This window comes from Rhipicephalus sanguineus, chromosome 10, assembly GCF_013339695.2.
Source record: "Rhipicephalus sanguineus isolate Rsan-2018 chromosome 10, BIME_Rsan_1.4, whole genome shotgun sequence".
Taxonomy (NCBI): domain Eukaryota; kingdom Metazoa; phylum Arthropoda; class Arachnida; order Ixodida; family Ixodidae; genus Rhipicephalus; species Rhipicephalus sanguineus.
This window is the reverse complement of record NC_051185.1, coordinates 66,251,636-66,273,285: the sequence shown is the minus strand read 5'-3', so window position 1 is coordinate 66,273,285 and position 21,650 is coordinate 66,251,636. Positions and strand designations below refer to the sequence as shown.

Here is a 21,650-nt window from a genome sequence, read left to right as displayed (position 1 = left end):
TACGCCGAAATGCGCTTCGCCCGGCGCCCGGCTGCTCACGCGGTCGCGTCTCAGTGGTATAGTTTCGGTAATGCGTACTGCCGCGCGTGTTTTGCACGCTCGTGAAAGTCGCTCTGACAGAAAGTTAGACAAAAAGCAAGGTTGATCCCTCTGTCATAGGAATCGGTATAACACGAAAGTAAAACGTGTCTTCACAGACGTAGTTGAGCGTTTGTTGCGCATTGTTTCGCTCCGAGGGTGAAGGAATGAATGCTATAGCAACAAGTTGTAATGTCACGCGAAGAACGGCAAGCAGCTCGAAACTTCCAACGCGTTGTTCAAGCAGAAAGGACGCACGGAACGAACATACACAGGATGAGCGCGAACTAACAACTGTCACAGCTCGACAGTTAAAGCGCGCTGGTGAAATATAAGGGAGGACGCACGAAACGAACGCACAAGTATACACAGGATGAGCGCGAACTGTCACAGTTGTAACTTATTTGTTTGTGAGCAGCGCGCTCCTTTCGCAAAAGCGGCCGCTGCAGAGAGCGAAATGACCTTCGTGCTCTCTGTAACTTGAACGCAAACCTACGGTGAGAGCGCAAGACGTACAAGATAAGCGCGCGCGCAGGAGCGCCCACGCCCTGTAGAGACGCACGCTCATCTCAACGCGGGGGCGACGACATTTAAAGCGCGCTCTTCGAGCCCTTCGCGCCATCTCGCTAGTGATAACGAAAACACGCTGATGTACCCTGATCTTTGGGTACCGCCATGGCAAATGGTGTATATAAATAGCACGCCGTTAGTATGTCGAAGAACGTGCCGTTTGTGGCGGAGTCGTTTCGCGCTGCGCGCTGGGGATTGAGAGGTCGCGAGTTCGATTCCAGGTGACAACTTTTTCTTCCCAGTTTTTTCTTTGCCATATGTTAGCCTTTATATTTTAGAACGTCATATCCGTGACGGAAATGCGTCAGTGGAGCCGTGGTGGACCCCGGCATAAAACACTTTCGTGTTAAAATGCCGCGTGCATGTGATGTTGCCGGATGCCCGAATGGTGCACGCCGCCAGTGCACGCCGCCGCGCAGTAAAGGCGGGCAACGTTGGGCACGGCCACAGTGACGTCAGAAAGACCGCTTTCAGGCAGGTGATTTGAAGTGCGCTAACGCGAGGCGTACCACTAAAACGTGATTTTATTTAAAATAAGCACTTCCTTGGCACAAAAGTAGCACTACCAGATTTCTGGACCGCTATTTCAACAATCAACGTCGACTTAATATTTGCCTTTAGTGTCCCTTTAAAGAAACTCCTAAACAGAAATGCATTGCTGGGAAAACATTTTTCCAACCCTGGAAAAATGTTGCCCTTCACTCTAAGAAAAGATCGAGTAAAAAGGGCGTCTTTTTGTCCCACAACAATAATCGTCATCTGGCTTGCTTGCGTTTCCTTTCTTGAAAACTCGGCGCTGGCCACTTTCCTACCAAGAATGCTATGTCACGCTGATAGCGCGCATGTCGTTCGTGACCAGAAAGTGCCGGGCGCGCGGCGATAGTGCAAGGAAAGGAAGGCAAAATAAATGACGATTATTGTTGTGGGACAAAAAGACGCCCTTTTTACTCGATATTTTCTTAGAGTGTTGGGCAACATGAGCCGTCTTACATCAAAATATGAATACCCTGGGATTTTTTTATTGTTTTATTAAATGTTTGCTGATGGCCCAAGGCACGTGCGTATCCTGGCAGAGAGCGGACACGGCAGCTTCTTATTTTATTGCACCATGCTCCAGCCCGGTCCCCCAAAGCGGCTTGCGTTAGCAAGCTCTTGCGTTCCATTGTACTTTTCTGTATATGCCTGGCAAGTAGAAGAAAGTGGGGAGGGAACGCAGGGTCTTGGCTAGTAGGGGTCCCCGGCGCTAAAGTTCTCTGATGCGTTTTGAGCTTATAGGTAGCCATTTGCAGTGTTCTCGTCGGCTGTTGAACCTCGCTTCTTCAGTCGCTTCCCTTACTTCGTCCAATAAGCTTCATCCATGGAGTCAAAGTACTTTCTGCAGTTAAGCTCCGGTGACGTTGCCTAAAAATAAATAATCAAGGGCTTGCTATTCCAATGACTGTTTGAGAGACGATATGTATGAATGCCTTCCCCGCGAAAGCTCGTGAAGGCTTTTTAGAAGCCCCGCCGCGGTGGTCTAGTGGTTATGGCGCTCGGCTGCTGACCCGAAGGTCGCGGGATCGAATCCAGGCTGCGGCGGCTGCATTTTCGATTGAGGCGAAAATGTTTGAGGCCCGTGTACTTAGATTTAGGTGCACGTTAAAGAACCCCAGGTGGTCGAAATTTCCGGAGCCCTCCACTACGGCGTCTCTCATAATCATATCGTGGTTTTGGGACGTTAAACCCCAGATATTATTAAGGCTTTTTAGAATACTACGGAAAATGGGAAAGGGGGTTGTGAAGCCTAGTCGCACTGTCCATGCAAACGTTTAAAAAACGACAAAAGGAAAACTTATTGAGTATGATGGCTATTCTTTCCCCGAAGTTGGCTTTCGTAGACTGGACTCCGGATGCCCAACCGCTCTCTTCGCCACAGGCTTTTGTTTCAAAGTAGGGTTCCTTTGTTGGTGTTGTGTTTTGCGGTGCTGATATTTGCTTCTTGGGTGTTTCAAGTGCGTAGCAACTTAGGGTCCCGGCTTGTCGTCCATCCGTAGATCTCACGTGGCGTGATACAGGCCTAAAACGAGGCTAGCAACGCTCAAAACCGGGTTAAAATAAACGAACAAGATCTAAAATAATATGATTAACACAAATAAGCAAGAAGTAATCGCAATAATTAACTTAAAAACGCCAAAAACGCCTTGGGAAAATGCGGCTGACACCCGCGCCGCGCAAGAGAGGGCGCCACCGCCTCCGCCAAGCGCGTGATTGCTCCTCCCACCGGCGCTTCTTCGGCGCCTTCGTCGCTACTTCTGAAGGGGGAAACAACCTGACGCAACTCGCTGCAGACGACACGCATCTCAACTGCCGTAAAAAGAAGGAAGTCGATCAAGCGCAGCAAAAAGTAGCGCGCATGTCGTACACCGAGTTTGCGAATCTCCCTAGCAAATTCCAATCGTGCCGGGGGAGCCCGACATGCTTACCTCCAACACTGACGTCATCGACGGTTTGGTAAACGGAGCAGTGGGAACTGTACGAACGGGATCGCTGGGTGCCCGTACTACGCACTTCCTCGGGTTTCAAGGTAGCGGAGCTGCGTTTAGTGCAGGTTAGAACTACACCAATCGCTCACAAGCTTTTTTTAATGTCATGCATTGTTTACTTCTTTTTAAAAGATGCACCAGCTAAGGGAAAGTGGGGCAATGCTGGCACAAAAATCTTTAATTATACGAGTGAATTCAATTTAAGTTGTCCCAAGTGATTTTCAGATGGTAGCAATTACCATTTGGTACCACTACACCTTGTGCGGAGCTGGAGTTGCGAATTTTTCCGCCAAAAGTGGCTCACTGGACAAGTATTCGAGTCGCTCTTCGGTGACAGAACTGGTAGTAAAACCCTTTACTGAAAATGCGTACCACCTTCTTTTCTCGGCAGTTCAATAGGCAGGTCGAAAGGGCACCCGTTTGGAGACATACCATAAATTACACTTTTCTTATTGAAGAAGTATCTGCGAATGCATTCACTGATTCACAGTGTCGGGGACGCGTTCTATTATCTGAGGTTTCTTATTTCTTTCTTCTTCTTTTTTTGTCAGAACCAAGAGATGTCGCTACGTAACTCAAGACTTCTTTTTTTGGCCTGTCATAACTGAAGCGGGCACTTCAGTTGTTTATCCAGACTTGTGGAAGTTGAAGCTTATGAAGCAACATGTCAAATATTATGTCTTTGGGAGCCTCCTCATTAAGACATTGTTATAAGTACGTGTGCTCCGCGGTTGAAAATTTGTTAATTGAATCAAGACTGTCTTCATCTAAATTCAAGTTCTGTCGAATATCCTAAGAATTTTTTTCAGAAGTCATGCAAATTATTTATAAGTCCGTCTTTATTAGACGATCCGCTTCTTGGTCAATCCCCCGAAGTGGGTGTGAACCAATCACATAGGAGTTCAAGTTCAAGTTCATGAACCATCGTGTGGAGCGAATGTCCACACGCGTGCGACCACCATCGACAAAAGATGGCAGCCACGAAGCATGTCTTGGTGCATCGCTAAAGTGTTCTAGAAAGGGGTAGTGGGCTGACTGGAGGCCGTGCACTGACGCACTTTATGTCTCACCTGGTAGATGGCGCCACCACCACCTGCAATGTAAGCGACCAAGGAGGTTAAATAAAATTGATGGAGTGGCGATTATTGCGCAATAGTGAAGCCGTGCCCACCAAAAGATGGCGGCTGCGCCCGCCATCTTAGTAGGGGCACGACAAACCGTCGGCGTTTGGCGAAGGAAAGCGAGCGTTTTCCACGCACGCCAGAGTAGTTTAATATGGCAACTTTTACGGGTCAGATACTGGTGCAAGAGTGTCTTTGTGCTACTAGTTTTCGTAAATCAGCCTCAAAGTCATGGCACATTTTATTGGATATCAATCGCCGATACTCCTCTCGACGGGTTACTTTTGTCGGCAACAATGATCTTTTATTTTATAATTAACGTAGTATTTAAAATAACAAATCAAAGCCATTTCATCACTTAGTGGGCACCACCAGAAAACAGCATGTTTCCGAGCTCTTTGGTGGGCAAAAGCTGGCTTCACTTTCGCTGGCAAGGCGTTGCGAGAGCTTCCACTCCAGAATTTTTTTTTAACCTCCTTGTAAGCGACGCGTTGCTGCCCTCAGCGCGAAGGTTAGTTTGCCAGCGCTTCAAGCACAGACTACTCTTGTGCAACCCCTGTACATGGCCATTTTCGTTGCTTTTTTTTCTTTTGCGTGAGCATATTCTTGCTTTGGCCGTTGTTCTGGCGCATGAAGTATCGTTAAACATGAGCGCGTCATCAGCGGGCGCCGGATGCAACATATGCTGTAAACCGCCAGTTTTGTATTGCAGTAGCGAGCTCTCGCTTTAAAAAATCTCGCAGTTTTATTGCGTTTCGATAATTAATTAATTTATGGGGTTTTACGTGCCAGAACAACTTTCTGATTATGAAGCACGCCGTAGTGGAGGACTGCAGAAATTTCGACCACCTGGGGTTCTTTAACGTGCACTGACATCGATTGCCTTTAGATAAAAGAGACTAATATTTTCATGCTAGCGTTTGTATTCGGTAGTCTCTTTAGTGAGGTCATACTCTCACTAAATAAAACAATATTACTACAAACTTAAGCACCTTACGCGCTCTCAGTTGATATATTCCCCTGAAAAGTGCAAGAAAATGTGTGGGAGTGCACAGCAGGAAAGACCTATCCTAATCATGCCCAAGAAATAAAAGACCGAAAGTAAGGGTAGACCATGCAATCAGATTTTGCTTCTTGAAGACCCCTCACATGCTGGAAATTATATTTGTGTAAGAAATTGCATGCAAACACCGCTATCAGTTGAGTGCAAAATTCAGTTAGCAATTCTGCTGACACTATAATATGCCTAAAAGGTTCATATGCACTCTTTTCTATAGAACTATTTGTCCGCACTCCTGTATTTAGAAAAATGAATTTGTAATGAAGGTGTGAAAAAATGTAGACAACAATCGTTCGCGGAAATAAGTGAAAAGTTTATTTGGTGGGGCAGCACAATGACCTTATATACTCCACAAAAGCCATGCGTATCAATCACTTTCATTTTTTTTTTCAAAGTGAAAACAGATGTAAAAAAGCTGAAATAGCTTGAAGAGGGCCTTGCCCCATTTTGTACTTATCAGCGTGTGCGGCAAAAAGCATGTCTCCTCTATAGATGCTAGAAAAATACTCACAAAGAGACGCTAAATATTTTCAATAGCATACTTAGCATAGCATAAATTTAAAAAGTTCACAAAAGCACATGAATACTCAACACATATTGTTCACACAATAAGTGAAGACACTGAATCAGAAGAAATATTAAAAAAATGACAACTAATAGACACATTTCCATTCAAACACATGCATTTTTATAGAGATCTACTGACGTTCTGGTAGATCATATTAATCGCATTGTTGATGGTACGCCAAGGACCAAAGCCACCATTCACAATTGAATTAAGGGTTTATTGCTATAGTATGCATGGCGAGTGGCAATTAACATACTATCTTGCTTGTTTTTCAAATCTGGCATTTTCTTGTATTTGGGTCAGTGAAACAGAAAAAGAATATTCAGAGAAGATTCATACTTCAAGTTTAACCTACACTTGTAAAATCTAAACGCAGGAACAATAATAAAATTTTAAAAATCTTCTATAGCAAGGAAAAGAATTTAAGTGCAGCGGCTTATCTTCAAGTGCTTTGCTTTTTGGCGTTTGCCTGCTCTGTCTGTGTTTAGCCCCTTAATGTAAAAATGAAGTCGCGTAACAACATAGAATTGGATTATTTTTTGAGAGAGCATTGAGGCATGGCTTCGGCACCCAACCTCTTGCCAAAGCCTTGCTTTCACAATGGTCAGCACATCTAAAATGCTGTCTGCATGGAGTTCTTCACATGAAAAGCAGCCCGTGAACAAGCCTTGCTACCAATTTACATTATTCACAACTACAGGAACTGAAAAATGAAACGTATTGACGAAGCAATGCTCGGCCGAAAACCTGCAGCGACGACGAAACACAGCAGCAGCCCTACAGCAGCGGGGCGAAGGCGCGAAGGCTCCCATTGCTGACGATGGTAGCGCCGCCACGCGGGCACTCAGGAAAACGAAAACTCGTTTACATTTTTTGCGCCGCGGCAACGTACCCTCTCCCCGGAGAGTGGGCTCACTACCCAATATTCTAGAACACTATAGCATCGCGGTCATCGCGGTGAACTTATGAAAAGTCCGTTCCCGTGTAAGCATGTGTTTATATGTACTTTGGGACTCAATAACTCCGTTCCACACGCTTGAACACCAGGCATATGCGGAATATGTATTGTCTTCTTTTACAGATGAAAACATCTTTGTGATGGAACATTTAACACGATTTAAGCGTGGCGCCATCAATGCCCTACCGTCGAATTTGCAAAAGCTAAATATAACGCTTTTATTTCACGGTATATTTCATCTAACGCTTCGAAATAGCCAGTCTTTGGTGAATACAGCTCACTTTAAATTTCAAAGCTTCTCAAAATTTGAAGCTTTGTCTGGCTTTTTCAAGGAACAACAGCCGCACCAACATCGGCATTAAGGCGCAACATAAACATAGCCACATGGCCGTAGCGCGTTGCAGTTTCGTTCTCCGTGTTTTCGTTGTGAAGAACGAAAATACCCGCCACAATGGGTAGAGACCACGATAGGAGGCACCATCACAAGTCGAGTCACAAACGCAAGCGCAGTGAAGACCTTGGCGACAGCGACAGCGGTCACAGCAAACACGGAAGGCGACGCAGCTCGTCATCGAGGTATGACAGTAACCATCACGGTGATCGTGACAGTGGCCGCGAGCGACAACACAGTTCAACACGGCGCGATAGTGGTGACTACATTGACGATCGCCGCACTGTGCCTAGACGGCGTGAACAACGACACGGCTCGCCAAATGACACTGACCGCGTCCAACCGAAAGCGGAGAGAAACAGTCGAACTGGGGAACGGAAGAATCTGTCGCAATTTCGACACGAACTTTCGCGAATATTTTTTGGCGACAACAGCCCTATCAGCAGGTAAGCCGGTGCTCTTTAAAAAGTGAGCTTATTGTCAACGTGCCCTCAGCCTGTAAAATGTTACACTGATAAGCTTTAGATAGCGCGCCACTAAAATTGTAACTGCTTGGGAAGATCCAACAAGTTACAGCTGACGTGTCATTGTGAAAGCGATTGAAGCAATGAGAACTCCAATTACGTGGGCCGTGAAAGTAGCACGAATGTTGCCTATCAAATACAAAAGGAATAAGGATAACACAAGCTTGTACAAACCGTACGCCATTACAATAGTGATATTTAGAACGCTGTTGATGTTCGTGAAGAAAGATCTTTAATGTCATATATATATTGGGGGACTACAGAATGAATGGGTTAATGTCAGGCAGACATTTAGACGATAATATCTTTGTACGACTCAGCACACAGAAGTTTGAATACCTCAGATTAGAGCCTTATAAATAGTATTTTTAGAAATTAAAGAACCTTTACCACAACATCGACTGCGAATCACTGTGAGGTATTCTCAAGCAACAGGGCTTAGGTGACTGTTTTGTGGGGCTGCTAAGAGAAATAGATAGGGACAACTCACGACAAACCATATGGGAAGGTCACAAAAGCAATAATGAACTAGTAGAAATTTGTCGAGGGCTAAGGCAAGGGTGTGTTCTGTCTCTAAATTGTTGCTCATGCTAAGAAATCAACTTGGGAGAAGGTTTCATGCCTCATAGATCTGTAAAGAGCGAAGTTTTCAGCAGAATTGAATTGGAGATACCACCATAATGTCATTCTCAGAGCATGCTGACTCGCCACATGAGAAAGCCAGACAAGTAATCACTTCAGTCATTGGACACGCGAGATTCTATGTCACGCAAAACGACACTGTCTCAGCCCCTAGGCTAATATGCAGACGACTTCGCTTTACTGGCGGGCAATGCAGAGGATTTACAGGGATTGGCAAATGCATTCGGCAATAAAGCCAACATACCTAAGCCTCAGTTTTAGCACATTTCTTTCATTTTTGCCCATTTTCTCACCAAACCTCTGCTGATGGCAGTAGTGATTACTAAAACAGATTGAAGTGCTTTTTTTTTCGTTAGTGTCCCTTTAATTCACATTTAGAGGAAATGTCAGGACCTTCAGACAAACAGTACATACACTCACTCCATTACCTTAGTAGATACACTAGCCAATGCACATCTCTGCCCTCTAGAAGAACTTCCTTTTAGCCAGCAGCTTTGTACTAACATGGTGTTCACAATCCGTGTTCAATGACTTTTAGTAGTAAAGCATATGTGTTGCACAGGATGTCTCTTCAGCGAAAGTTTTGTGTCCTCTTGCTTCATATAAATGTTGACTGTTCGTTTTTCACAGAAATTCTAAGCAATACGACAACTTCTGGACATTCCTCAAGAAGTATGAAGAGCGAAAGCAAAAAACTGCAGTTGAGGCTGGAACTTCGAAAGGTATGTGTTTCTTACTCTTCAAGATTATGTGGAGGCATATTGTACATATGACTTTTCATCTGTACAATTCTTGGTTAATTCCTAGCCTGGTAGCATTCGGTTCAGCAGTTGTTTCTGGGTTCACTGCTTAATTGAACAGTGCAGCAGAAATGAAGTCAGTGCACTTCTGTGTGCCAATGTTACTGTCAGCTTATTGTTTTACCACAGCTATCAACACTCTGCAGTTTATGCAAGTAATGAGGGTCATATCATTGGCTTTTTGATGTTCTTCGTGGGTCATGTTGATCTGGAACATTGGTTCTCAAATTCAGCTGGGACGAACTCCTCTACGCTCCCAAGCGTTGATAAAGAGCTTCCTAAGGCACGTTTTAGTTTAATTTAAACAGTGAAATATATGTAATGCTGGAAATATCATGTCTCAAAAGATATATCTCAAAAGGATGTTATATTTCAGTATGGTATGGTTGCTCTGCAGGTAGGGCAAACAAGAGAATCCTCAGCGTGGAGGTTTATCAATGATGCATTTTTACTATGGCTTTTGCGGATTCTATTACAGCTTTAATAGTCTTAGGACCCCTAGGTAACCTGCAGTCTTACAGATGAAGATCGGAATTACAAGGACCGCAGTTTGGGAGGTGTCGATTACGTATCCATAAGGCCTTGGAGTCACAGTATAATCGTAATGAAACCTTGGATTGAGGTAGTTGTGAATGCCTTACTTCAATTTTCAGCCATTCGCTCTTACCTCTTGTAGTCATGTTATGGAATCACAGCTTTTGTGTTGCTCATCCTTCGTTAAAAGAAACATAGCCCACTACACACGGGTCTGCAGCTGATTTCAGAACATGTAGTAAGCCTTTCATCTCATACACAGTGTTTGAGTCCTTGAGAGAGCACCGATCCTTCCCCTTCATCCTCTGGAGTTTTTAAAACCAGAAGCTGCACAGCCATAGCATCTTGTAGCCAAGACTCTGCATCACTTATGCTCCATGTAGTTTCATTTTATCTTAGCAGACACCACGTATATTGTTTGTAGTTGACATGGGATCTTTCCTTCCAGCTGACCCATGGGAGTGTGCCGAGCAGTCACTGGGCCTACCTCCAACTTATGATCCTGTTCACAAAGTGAACTTCTCCATATTCCCCGAGGAGCCCAAAGTCCTCATGCTTGACGCCGGTGTGCACATCGACAGCAGCGACGCGTCGCACTCCCTCACCGAAGAAGATGTGGCCGAAGTTCGAACAGTCTTCCACCTCTACCTCGACTTCCTGCAGAGGCAGAAGTTCCAGAAGCTCAAGAAACTGCGTGAGTTTCAAAAGAACCTGCCCATCGCTCAGTACAAGGACGGCATCTTGAAAGTGGTGTCGGAGAACAGCGTCGTTCTGATTGCCGGTGACACCGGCTGCGGAAAATCCACACAAATACCGCAGTACCTGCTCGGCGCAGGACTGGAAGGCATCGCGTGCACGCAGCCGCGGAGGATTGCTGCTATCTCCCTGTGCAAGCGTGTCGCCTATGAGACGTTAAATGAGTACAGGACTCACATTGGTTACCAGATCCGGTTCGAGAAGCATCGTAGCAAGCACACGAAGATGTTGTTCCTGACGGAGGGACTGTTGTTGCGGCAGATTGCCAGCGACCCCATGCTGAAGGAGTACAATGTCATCATCCTTGACGAAATCCACGAGCGGCACCTCACGTGTGACTTTCTCTTGGGCGTCGTGAAGTGCCTCATGCAGCACAGGAAGGACTTGAAGATCATCCTGATGTCTGCAACCATCAACATTCAGCTTTTCTCCCAGTATTTCTACAACTGTCCTGTAGTACAGGTAAGGGATGTTCTTTTGCTGCCTCAGTCAACATGCCAGTGTCATCTAGCCAGTTTCACAACATACCAATGATAAAGTGCCCAAGTTTTTCCAGCAAGAGAAGGCTGTATGCATATATATTACTTTTTAGAATCTTTACAAATACACTCAAACCTCGATATAACGATCACGGATATAACAAATTATCGGTTATAACGAAGTAAGTGATGAATAGTCTTGTCATATATACAATGTTACCAATATACATTTATAACGAATTTTCGCATATAACGAACTTATTTTCATGTCATATGTGACTGTTATAATGAAGTTTGAGTGTACTCTTGACTGCCTTGGCAGTAACAGGGTGGTTACAGCAAGCTTGATCAAAAATAAATGGAACATGAAGCAATGCAGACAAAGCTGTATAAACACTCGGGCTAAAAATACATATTTGTAACATTGTGACAGTGATATTGCATGCAGTATGAAACAAATACTAGAAAATGTACTTTAGAACAGTATGGCAATGTCTGAACAATAACAGTGCATTAAACTTTTGTAAAAGGTTTTTAATGCGTTCTTCGTAGCTTTCAGTGCTCCTTGAATGCAAGACAGGTGTTCGTAAACTGCCCCACTCTTTTGTACCATACACAGGAAAAATTAGTGTGCGTACATGTGAAGACATGCATTTGGAATTTAATACATGCAATGATTCTTTGACCTGACATTTGTAGCTTGCCTGGAAACAAGGTCAAACAAAGCCAGTGGTGTGTAGTGCATATTATGGCAAAAACATGTGAACATTTCATAAAGTTGCTTTGGAAAATGAGGCTCCGCACAACTACTTTCCAGTGACAATGAACACAACGGGTTTGAAAATTCTGTATCTATTTAGTCGTACAAGATTATGAAGTCAGCCACTTCTGTGCAAACTTATTCAGGAAAGCAACTTGTGTTGCCCGGGTACATGCAATAAGATAACGTGAGTATGCAAGTACAGTAGCAGATACATTGCAAGCCTCTTATTTGATCTCTCCACGGGTGCACAGATTTCATACTGTGTTAGGAAATGTTCTGAAAGCACTTATAAAAGCTTCCACAACACAGATAGCTCCAAATGTGGTTTAACTATTTTCTTCACATTGAAAGCTGAAGCAGCTGCACATTAAGTGGCAACCTTTTGAGAAAATTGTGAACTAACTACCTTTACCAGCAGTGCTGTAACTCACTAATATTGTGTTTGACAAATTATGCCTGCTTGCTGTTACATATGTTTGTTACCATGCAGTCATGTTAAAGAGTGTTGAGCTAGAATAATGGAACTATTCTTTGCAATGACACTGCTCTTTGTGCTTCCTCAGTAGTTGGTTTCCCTGTGCCCATGTTATCAGGGGAATCAGCCTTCTATATGTATTAATCTATACGAATTTTTCTATACGAATTCCTCTGTACATACTCTATACTGCAAGTGTGTGGGTCTGAGCTGGTTGGTATGTCGATATCTTATGATATCTGAATCTAACCCAGACTCAGACCCTAGTTATGACTTCTGATCCAGACCTTAGTCCAGCAATCCTCTGTACCGGCTAATACAATTGTACACTGCTTGTCATGCTTTACCATCCAACTCTAATGCACCATAGACAGATTTGATGAATGAACTGCATTTAAAATAATACGAAACTGCTACTACCACTAATTTAACTAACGGCATGGAAGTAGAGCTTAGGCATAGGAGAAAATGCCATGTTTCATCCCTTCTGTTCCCCTTTTTTAGGGGCAAGGCTCCTCTTAGTCTAACCTTGTCACGCGTCCGGCGTAAGGCGTAACGAGGTTAGACTAAGAGGAGCTTCGTGCCTAAAATACAACAGATTAATGAGAATAAATGCTCAAGCAACAATAAGTTATTAGATGCTCAAGATATAATCGGTTAGTGCAGTTTTGAAAAATGACGTGCCCTCAATGCAGGCAATAGAAAGGGAAAGGCTGTTCCATTTGACAAGGCTTTAGCTGGAAAAGTTTGTTTACATCAGTGACACTGTAACTCTTTGCTTCACTGAAGCGGTGAACTCACTTTAGATTAAATTCAGGTTCCCGGGCGCCTGTTCCCAATTCAAGTGCAATACCACCCTGTCACTGTGGAGGAGAAACGCTCTCGTACGGGTCGTCTCAATCCGGCACCTTACGTCAAGCTGTTGAGCCTCATTGACAACAAGTACCCCAGCAACGAGCGCGGCGACCTGCTGGTGTTCCTGAGTGGCATGAGCGAGATCTCGGCTGTGCAGGAGGCGGCAGAGGAATATGCCAACCAGAACGGCCACTGGATCATCCTTCCCTTGCACAGCACGCTTTCATTGGCTGAGCAGGACAAGGTTTGCCTTTGTTGATCCATGTCTCTTGTTTTTGTTCTTTCTTTTTCAACAATAGAGGGACACTAATGCAAAACAATGAATCGTCTTGGATTGATCAACTGTACTCTGAGAACTCTATTGTTCTTAATTTCACCATAATAGGTTTACTAATACAAGAGAAAATCAAGGTCCGAGTTTCGTTTTTAAATTTCACACCAAAATCTCCGCGCGTGACGTCACAAATTTTAAAGTATATTTTTCATATTTTGGCGACATTGGCTAAACAAAATTTCCCGAAACTTGGTATGTTTAGTGTATGGCCCCTTCGAAGGTCAGTGTACTTCATTTTTACTCATTACGAACTATGTAGGACTCAGTAGACCTATGACGCCATGGCGTTTGGAGCGGAATTGTCAGTGGTGCGTTGTCACCCCCATTTTCTTTTTTGTGCATTTTCTCGCTTATCAAGTGTCTTCCTGTGGCAAGCGTGGTGATCTTGTAATTGCGTAAGAGTCATTTACTAATATGAAAAAAATCTTGTTTCTTCTTAGTGTCTCTTTAAGAGCCTTTGTTCTATTCATCATGAGCAGTGTTTACGTGCAAAAACAGGACACAGATTGAAATTATGTAATGAGACCTGGATATAACGAACTCGGACAAATTCTATAATGAAATAAATGAAGATGTCCAGATGCTATTGCACTATAAAAGCTATTAGTTTATAACGAATATCACACATAACTAAGCTGCTTTCATGTCAAATGTCTTTGTTATAATGACATTAAGTAATTATGCATTTTAGTTGTTGACATCTTACCTTACGCTTGTATTATTATGTTCCTGGTTATGTCGCTCATGTGCATGAACAGAAAAATATTTTAAACAATAGTTCTATTTCACATGTGCGATGCTCTTATGTGTACAAATGCTTTCACTCATTGCAAAAACAAGTACACTGAAACCTCATTATAACAAAGCCACATCTGCCACAAAAATAACTTTGTTATATCCGAAAATTCGTTATGAACGTTTATTTATAACACTGTATCTGTGACAAGACTATTCTTCATTCACTTCGTTATAACCGATAATTCTTTATATCCGTGTTCATTATATCGTGGTTTGAGTGTACTAACACTCTTTCACTGTTTCAGGTATTTGACTATGCACCAGAGAAGACACGCAAGTGCATTCTGTCAACCAACATTGCCGAAACGTCCGTGACCATTGATGGCGTTCGGTTTGTCGTTGACTCAGGCAAGGTGAAGGAGATGAGCTACGACTCGGCCAGTCACATGCAAAAGCTCAAGGAGTTCTGGATCAGCCGTGCCAGCGCCGAACAACGCAAAGGCCGTGCAGGTGAGGGAGGAGCTGCACTGTGCCAGGATCATTTCAAGTCAGAATTTCAGAGGTGCTCTGATTGATTAGAATAATTAGAAGCTACATCCGACACAGCTATCTGACATAACACTCAAACCTCCATACAGCAAACACGGATATAACGAATTATCGGTTATAACGAAGTAAATTAGGCATAGTTTTTTTTTTTTTTTTTTTTTTGAAATGATGGAATAGGAGAGGTTGGTGCCATTATAGTGGCACCGGCTACTCCTTCTAGCCTAGAATACAGAATATGTAGTAACAAGATTAATAAGGGCACAAAATGCAATACAGTAGAACACAGGAAAATACGCACAGCCGAACATCACATGGCAGTTCATAAACCTCTAAAACGTCTAATAGGTTCATGTGTACAAAATACGCACAGCCGAACATCACATGGCAGTTCATATACGTCTAATAGGTTCATATGTACACAAGTTTTGTATGAAAAGTTCAAATGGGAAAAGTCAGTTCACCTGTATACGCTCAAACTCAAATATTCTGTATTGCTTGACATGCACAGGAAAGCACACTGACACAAATGATGACACATAAAATCAAACGCACTATCACAAACATAACACAATTCCTTCAGTATGAAGGGGAAGTCAACATCGTGTGCAGTAGGTCAATATTTCCATAAAATATTCCATTCTTCAAGAAACTTCTTCAAGGCGACAAGCGCTCTTTTCTGAAGACTTGCCGTTGGCCATGGACCTAGTATTTTCGTCAATGTGAAAGGCCTTCTATCTAAAAGTAGTAGACTTGCTCGTAATACTTTTCGTTGTGATTCATAGTTTGTGCACTCGATAAGTAGATGATGTACATCTTCATCAGGGTGGCCGCAGGAACATAGTCTTGTAATAGATACAGTGCAGCAAATATATGTTTATAACGAATTTTTCGATATAACGAACTTATTTTCGTGTCAGACGTAACTTTGTTATAATGAGGTTTGGGTGTAGTTGGAATCAGTTCATGCTTAAGAAGTGCGAAAAAACACAGGTACGAGACACGGGAACGTCTTGTGTATCTCTGCTTCATCCCAGTGTTTTTTTGCGCTTCATAAGCATGAAGCTACGTGCAGTTTTATGAATGTTGACACTCCCACTTGAAGAAGAAAGAAAGAAAGACATAAACCTCTCTCTTGCGTAACTTGGTCACATAGTGTAGCGAGATGACTCATGATATTTAAACCGCGCAGTTGACAAGGGACAAGTGTAAAGGAGGACAGGACAAGCACTGACTCGCAACTGTCCTGTTTGCTTTTCAACCTGTCCCTTGTCAATTGTTCTGTTTGAACATCATGAATCCATGCCAACTTGTCCAGCTTTCCACTGTAACGTAGCGAGACGACATTGTCACAAAACTTTTTTTTTGCCAGCACGGCATTATCGACAAACGTATAGTTGTGTATGACAATGCAGATAGATGTGGTTTCTTGCAGCACGCTGAAGACAGTTCTGACAGGATATCGGTTGCAGCTTGTAGGAGTGTGCAACTGGCATTTTGTGGGCGTTAATTTTGAGGGCAGGGCACGCCACCAAAAACCGCCTGCATGATGACCGGCTCGACTCGACGCTGTCTCAGAGGCTACAGAAAAGATAAGAAATTTGCCTACTGCCCGCTACAAGTGGGGCATCAGTGGCACTGGGCAGCAAATTGTAGGACATGCTTTATTCATAATGTGATGTGACTACAGCAGAAAAGGTTTCCTCTCCCCCCAAAAATTAACTTCACTTGCAGCAAGTTGATTTGGGCAAGTTGAATGCACCCTGAACGCAACTTGAGGTGGCATATAAAGACGAGGACAGGAACAATGACAAAAATACCATAACAAAACAAGCACCTGTTTTCTTGTTCCTGTCTCCGTCTTTTCATGCTGCTTCAAGTTATATTCAAGATTACCTTATTCTGTTGTACTGTCGGCCGCAAAAGTTTGCGGGATCTGCAGCGCGTGGCGGAGCGAGGGAAAACTGCATTGTTGCGTCACCTACCGTGACGCAGTGGGTGTTGAGGCTATCGGCCGCGGCCTCCGCGATTAGATCCGGCAACGGCACGTTTTCTAAACGCGCCGTCGCTAATCGCCGAGGCCGATAGCCTCAACACCAGCCGCGTCACGGTAGGTGACGCAGCAATGCAGTTTTCCGTCACTCCGCCACGCGCTGCAGGTCCCGCAAACTTTTGCGGCCGACAGTACATAAACGTTGCTTATAGTGAGGTGCTGTGATTTCCTCTCTTTGTTTTAGGTTTTGATTATGCTCCTGATTGCAGCTTTTCAAGATACTCCAGATTCTGAAGCCTTTGGTGCTTCTATGTCGTATGCTTGCTGGCAGCCTTATGCCAATGTCTTTAAAAGGACACTAAAGAGAAAAACGATTTTTTTTTTTTCATATTAGTAAATTACAATTTCACAGTACCGAAACCACCACTCTTACCACTAGAAGACACTTGGCAAGCGAGAAAACGCGCCAAAAAGAAAATACAGTTAGCGACGCCACCACCTTGAGGTCCCCGCACCAGCTTGCCATGACATCGTAGATTTTTTATGATGTCTGCTCGAGCCTACGTAATCGTTTGTCACTAGAAATTATTTACATTGTGATTTAAGGGATCCACAGTCATAACACAGCAAGTTTCTGGAAATTTCATTGAAACAATTTGGCCAAAATATGCAAAGAGACTCTGAAATTTGTGACGTCACACTGGCGTTCACGTACTGAAGTTTCGGCGCAAAATTCAAGCATGAAACGTTGACCTTCATTTCGTCTTCTAATAATTAAGCTATGGTGGCGAAATCAAGGACAATAGAGTTCTGAAAGAATCATTTATTTCTCTAAACTGATTTAATGTTTCGCTTTAGTGTCCCTTCAACTACAGGTTCCGTGTTCTTGCCAACTTGTCATTGCAGGCCGAACGGGGCCCGGCGTGTGTTTCCGGCTGTACTCCGAGGCCGAGTACGAGGCACTGGCCGCATACTCGACACCGGAGATCCAGCGTGTGCCCCTCAATTCGCTACTGCTCCAGCTCGTGGCACTCGGGCTGCCTGATGTACGAAAGTTTCCCTTCCTTGAGCCACCGCCCTCGGAGAGCATAGAGGAGGCTGTGCAGACACTCAAGGAACAGGTGAGTGGAAACAGGCATTACCGCAACAAAAAAAAAAAGCACAAATGAGGCAAGATCAAAGGGAGATTTATTTGTCACCACTGTAAGTCACAACTCATTGTAGCTAACATTGTATCATAAGAAAACTCTTATATGAAATGTACTTTCATGTTGAGTGGTTGCAGCAAAAATTAGACGCACAGACGAAGCAAAGGAACACGAAGACACAGCAGTGTCTTCGTGTTTCTTTCCTTCGTCTTTCTATATTTCTATGACAACTTGTACCACCCCCCTTTGTAATATCTTTTTACCTTGAGGGTATTTTGAATTAATAAATAAATAAGATAAATTGTGCCCAAAATGGTGCCTGTTGGCTCTGCAATTGGTTCTAGCACATGCAGTCTTTAAAACCGTAGCTTTCAAGAGCGGTTTCGTTTACCCAAAGGGAGCCCTTGTTGGAGCATGGATTTGGAATCCACTTGTAGAGAACTTTAACTTGCCCACATGTATGCTAACTTTTACAGAACAGCAGGTTACCCAGTGAGGTTGGTTGACAACAATGGCAGTAACAACATCCTATGGCGCCTTGGCCAACCACAGTGCATTAAATACCTTTTTGTGCTACACGGAGGTATTGAAGAATAATATAAGGAGGTTAATGACTGGCTTCAAATGGCTTTGTGGCTGCAAGTTGATCATTTTGAGCAAAAAGTTATCTTTTAAGTGCAGCAATTCATAGTGACAATGCATGTGTACAGAGGGTTATTACTGTCATACATTTAGAAAAATATGACTTGTTTGAAAATTGAGAAAGATGAAGCATCATATAGTAACTGCACGGTAACGTCTGAAACTGCCAACATAAAGGCTACATACATAGATGCACTGGCTGAAATCCCCGTGGCTGCTGGATGACTGCAGTGTCGAAGCTTTCTGTGGTGATTTTTGTAGGGAACTCTTGCTAAGTGACTTTGTCATAACTATCTTATCATTTGTAGAGCTTATCTTTTGCAGGTAATGAAGGAAACATTCTGTGGTCACAGAATGAAACACGACTTCAAAACTTCAAATATGACAACTGGTACACGCAATTTCTTGAGATAACCACATCATGTTGCTACAACTCTGGCCACTAAAGGCACTGGTGGCAGTGGTGTGACTGTTTGAGCCAATATTTCGCTAATGCAACACAAGGTGAAGATTGTGGAGATGAATAAATGTGCATTACTTAGCCCTAAATTGTCACGTTTCATTCCGTGAGCACTGTGTGCCCATGCTGTTGCTTTCACATTGAAACGAAACTTAGTCTGCTTTTTCTTAACATTTTCTTGCAGTTTTGCATCCTGTGCAAAATGGAGAATACACTCAAACATCGATATAACGGACACACATATAACGAATTATCAGTTATAACGAAGTAGATGAATGTTTTTGTCATAGGTACAGTGTTACAAATAAACGTTTATAACGAATTTTCGGATATAACGAAGTTATTTTCGTGGCAAATGTGACTTTGTTATAATGAGGTTTCAGTGTAGTATCATGTAACAGCAACACACTACTTCACTCAAAACTGCTTCATACTGTGACTTTTCACAATGGTTGGGTTATGAGCTGAGTGTGGTAACTGTGGCTGATTGTTTTTAAAGGGGGCCCTGACCGCGGATGAAGACCTGACACCAACAGGCCGGATTCTGTCGCAACTTCCAGTGGACGTCACCATTGGGAAAGTGCTCATCCTGGGCTGCGTCTTCCGGCTGGTGGACCCGATACTGTCACTCGCCGCCGCCCTCAGCATCCAGTCACCGTTCACGCAGAGGTCGTTTCGAGACCTCGACGCTTCAGTTAGTGTCTTTACTAGAGCGTCCTACTGTGTCCGGTATTCCGGTGCACGCAATGGCTTTTGCGTACGGATGGGCGAATATTCGGGCGTTTCGAAGTATTCGAAATGAACGAATATATGTATACATTTGACCGCACATAACTCCCTGTAAAGGTAGTTTCATTGCAGCATCTGGTTGCTGTGCCGTGAAACAACCCATCCGGGGGAAATCTGCACTGCCGCGAAGCCACACTTCAAGGTTAAATGTACATATTTTTTTAAGTTTAAAAGCGTGTTATATGGGCTTATGTGCGCTAAGTATAGTAACTTTTACATTGTAACGTATTGCAGCACTTATAACTTGCACCCTATTGCTATTCAAGGCTGCTTCCACTTCATTTCAAACCAAAGAAGTGACATTCACTCATACCTAGTTCCAATCCTTAAAAATATTGTGCAAGGGTCATGCCAAAAATGCTCATTTTTCTTAATAATATGTGGTAAATACTATTGAAACTATTCAATTCAAAATTATTCGACCAAATCACTATTCGCTTCGGATTCGCTTTGAACCTCAAATTTGCTATTCACCCATCCCTACTTTTGCGTAAGCAGGGTCACTGTATGATGCTGACAAGTTGTGAAGCTTTGTCTTACCACATTTATAGACACATCCTTTTGTGTTCAACATATGTTCTTTTCATTGACACACTTAAAGAGGCAGTACACTTGCACTTATGCCAGTTTCTAAAATTACAGTGAAGTCAGCAGTGAAGTAGAATACTCTTAGTTGCAGTACTGTTAGCAAGTTTTAGTACTGCATACATAGCACCCATAACAGCATCTATAACATGTGTACAACGAATATTGCATGTAACGAAGCCATTCCTGCATCAAATGCAACTGTATTTGAATGATGTTTGATTGTACGGTGTTTGCGTAAAATTTGGTGTCCAAATGGGCATTGTGTGGCCAGGCTTGGCTAATTCCATGCTTTGGTTTCTCACTTGAAAGACTTGCCAGGACTTTTAAGAACTTTGCCACTTCATTTTCAGTGGAGTTGAATAGTTCAAATTGGTGCCATTTTTATGGTGTAGGCATACACATTGGCTAGTCCACACTCATATTCGACACTGCCTCCTTACGTGAGATCACTCATTCGTCATTCTCCCAACGTACAGGCAGCACGCAAGAGCGTGGACTCGGACCACGGCGACCCGTTCACGCTGCTGAACGCGTACCACGAATGGCTCGCAGCCAAGTCCAGCTACGGCGAAGACACCCGGAAATGGTGTCGCCGTCTGGGGCTTGAAGAGCAGCGCTTCTACGAGATGACAAAGTTGCGGAGCCAGTTCAAGAAGCTTCTACAGGTGGGGGTCAAAGGTCAACTGTGATGGAGTTTCACTGTGGTTAAATACATTATGATTGAGTAGTCACCATAGTCATCATGTCAGTGATCTCCAGTTTACCTTATGCTGTGCTAGCCGATTCCATTTTATTCCTGCAAACTTCTTAATTTCGTCAGTCCATCTAACTCTTGGCCTTTCTCAACTGTGTTTCCCACCCCTTGGTAACCATTCTATTGCCCTTACTGTCCAGCTGTTGTCTATCCTATGCATTATGTGGCCAGCCCTGGTCTGTTTCTTTCACTCGATGTCAACTAGGTTATCCGCTACGCCTGTTTGTTCCCTGACCCATTCTGTTGTCCTCCGATCTCTTAATGTTACTCCTACCATTTTCCGTTCCATTGCACGCTGCGTGGTCCCTGACCTTGTCTCTAATTTCTTTGTTATCCTCCATGTTTCAGCCCCACATGTTAGAACTGCCAATATGCAGGGATTATATAACTTTTTGCTTTAATGACAATAATGTGTACCACTGAAGAATCTTGGCAAGGTCGTAGAGCTGGTAATGGCACAGTTTTCTTATATGCAGCTTTCGAATAGCACCTAAGCAGATGACATGACCTCCTGGCAGTCGTCGCTATTAAAGGGACACTAAAGGCAAATAACAATTTATGT

General features: G+C 43.5%; 1 protein-coding gene across 1 annotated transcript in view; it reads left to right on the top strand.

The window, feature by feature from the left end:
* The first annotated feature begins 7,244 nt into the window (after positions 1-7,244).
* The window catches only part of LOC119372044 (probable ATP-dependent RNA helicase DHX34), a 38,919-nt gene continuing 24,513 nt past the window's right edge, over positions 7,245-21,650 (top strand). The window contains exons 1-8 of the mRNA XM_037642482.2: positions 7,245-7,714; positions 9,065-9,156; positions 10,217-10,986; positions 13,059-13,340; positions 14,474-14,678; positions 17,614-17,828; positions 19,457-19,651; positions 20,811-20,999. Coding sequence (XP_037498410.1) covers positions 7,329-7,714; positions 9,065-9,156; positions 10,217-10,986; positions 13,059-13,340; positions 14,474-14,678; positions 17,614-17,828; positions 19,457-19,651; positions 20,811-20,999 — 2,334 coding nt within the window. The 5' untranslated portion in view covers positions 7,245-7,328. The remainder of the gene's footprint in view (positions 7,715-9,064; positions 9,157-10,216; positions 10,987-13,058; positions 13,341-14,473; positions 14,679-17,613; positions 17,829-19,456; positions 19,652-20,810; positions 21,000-21,650) is intronic.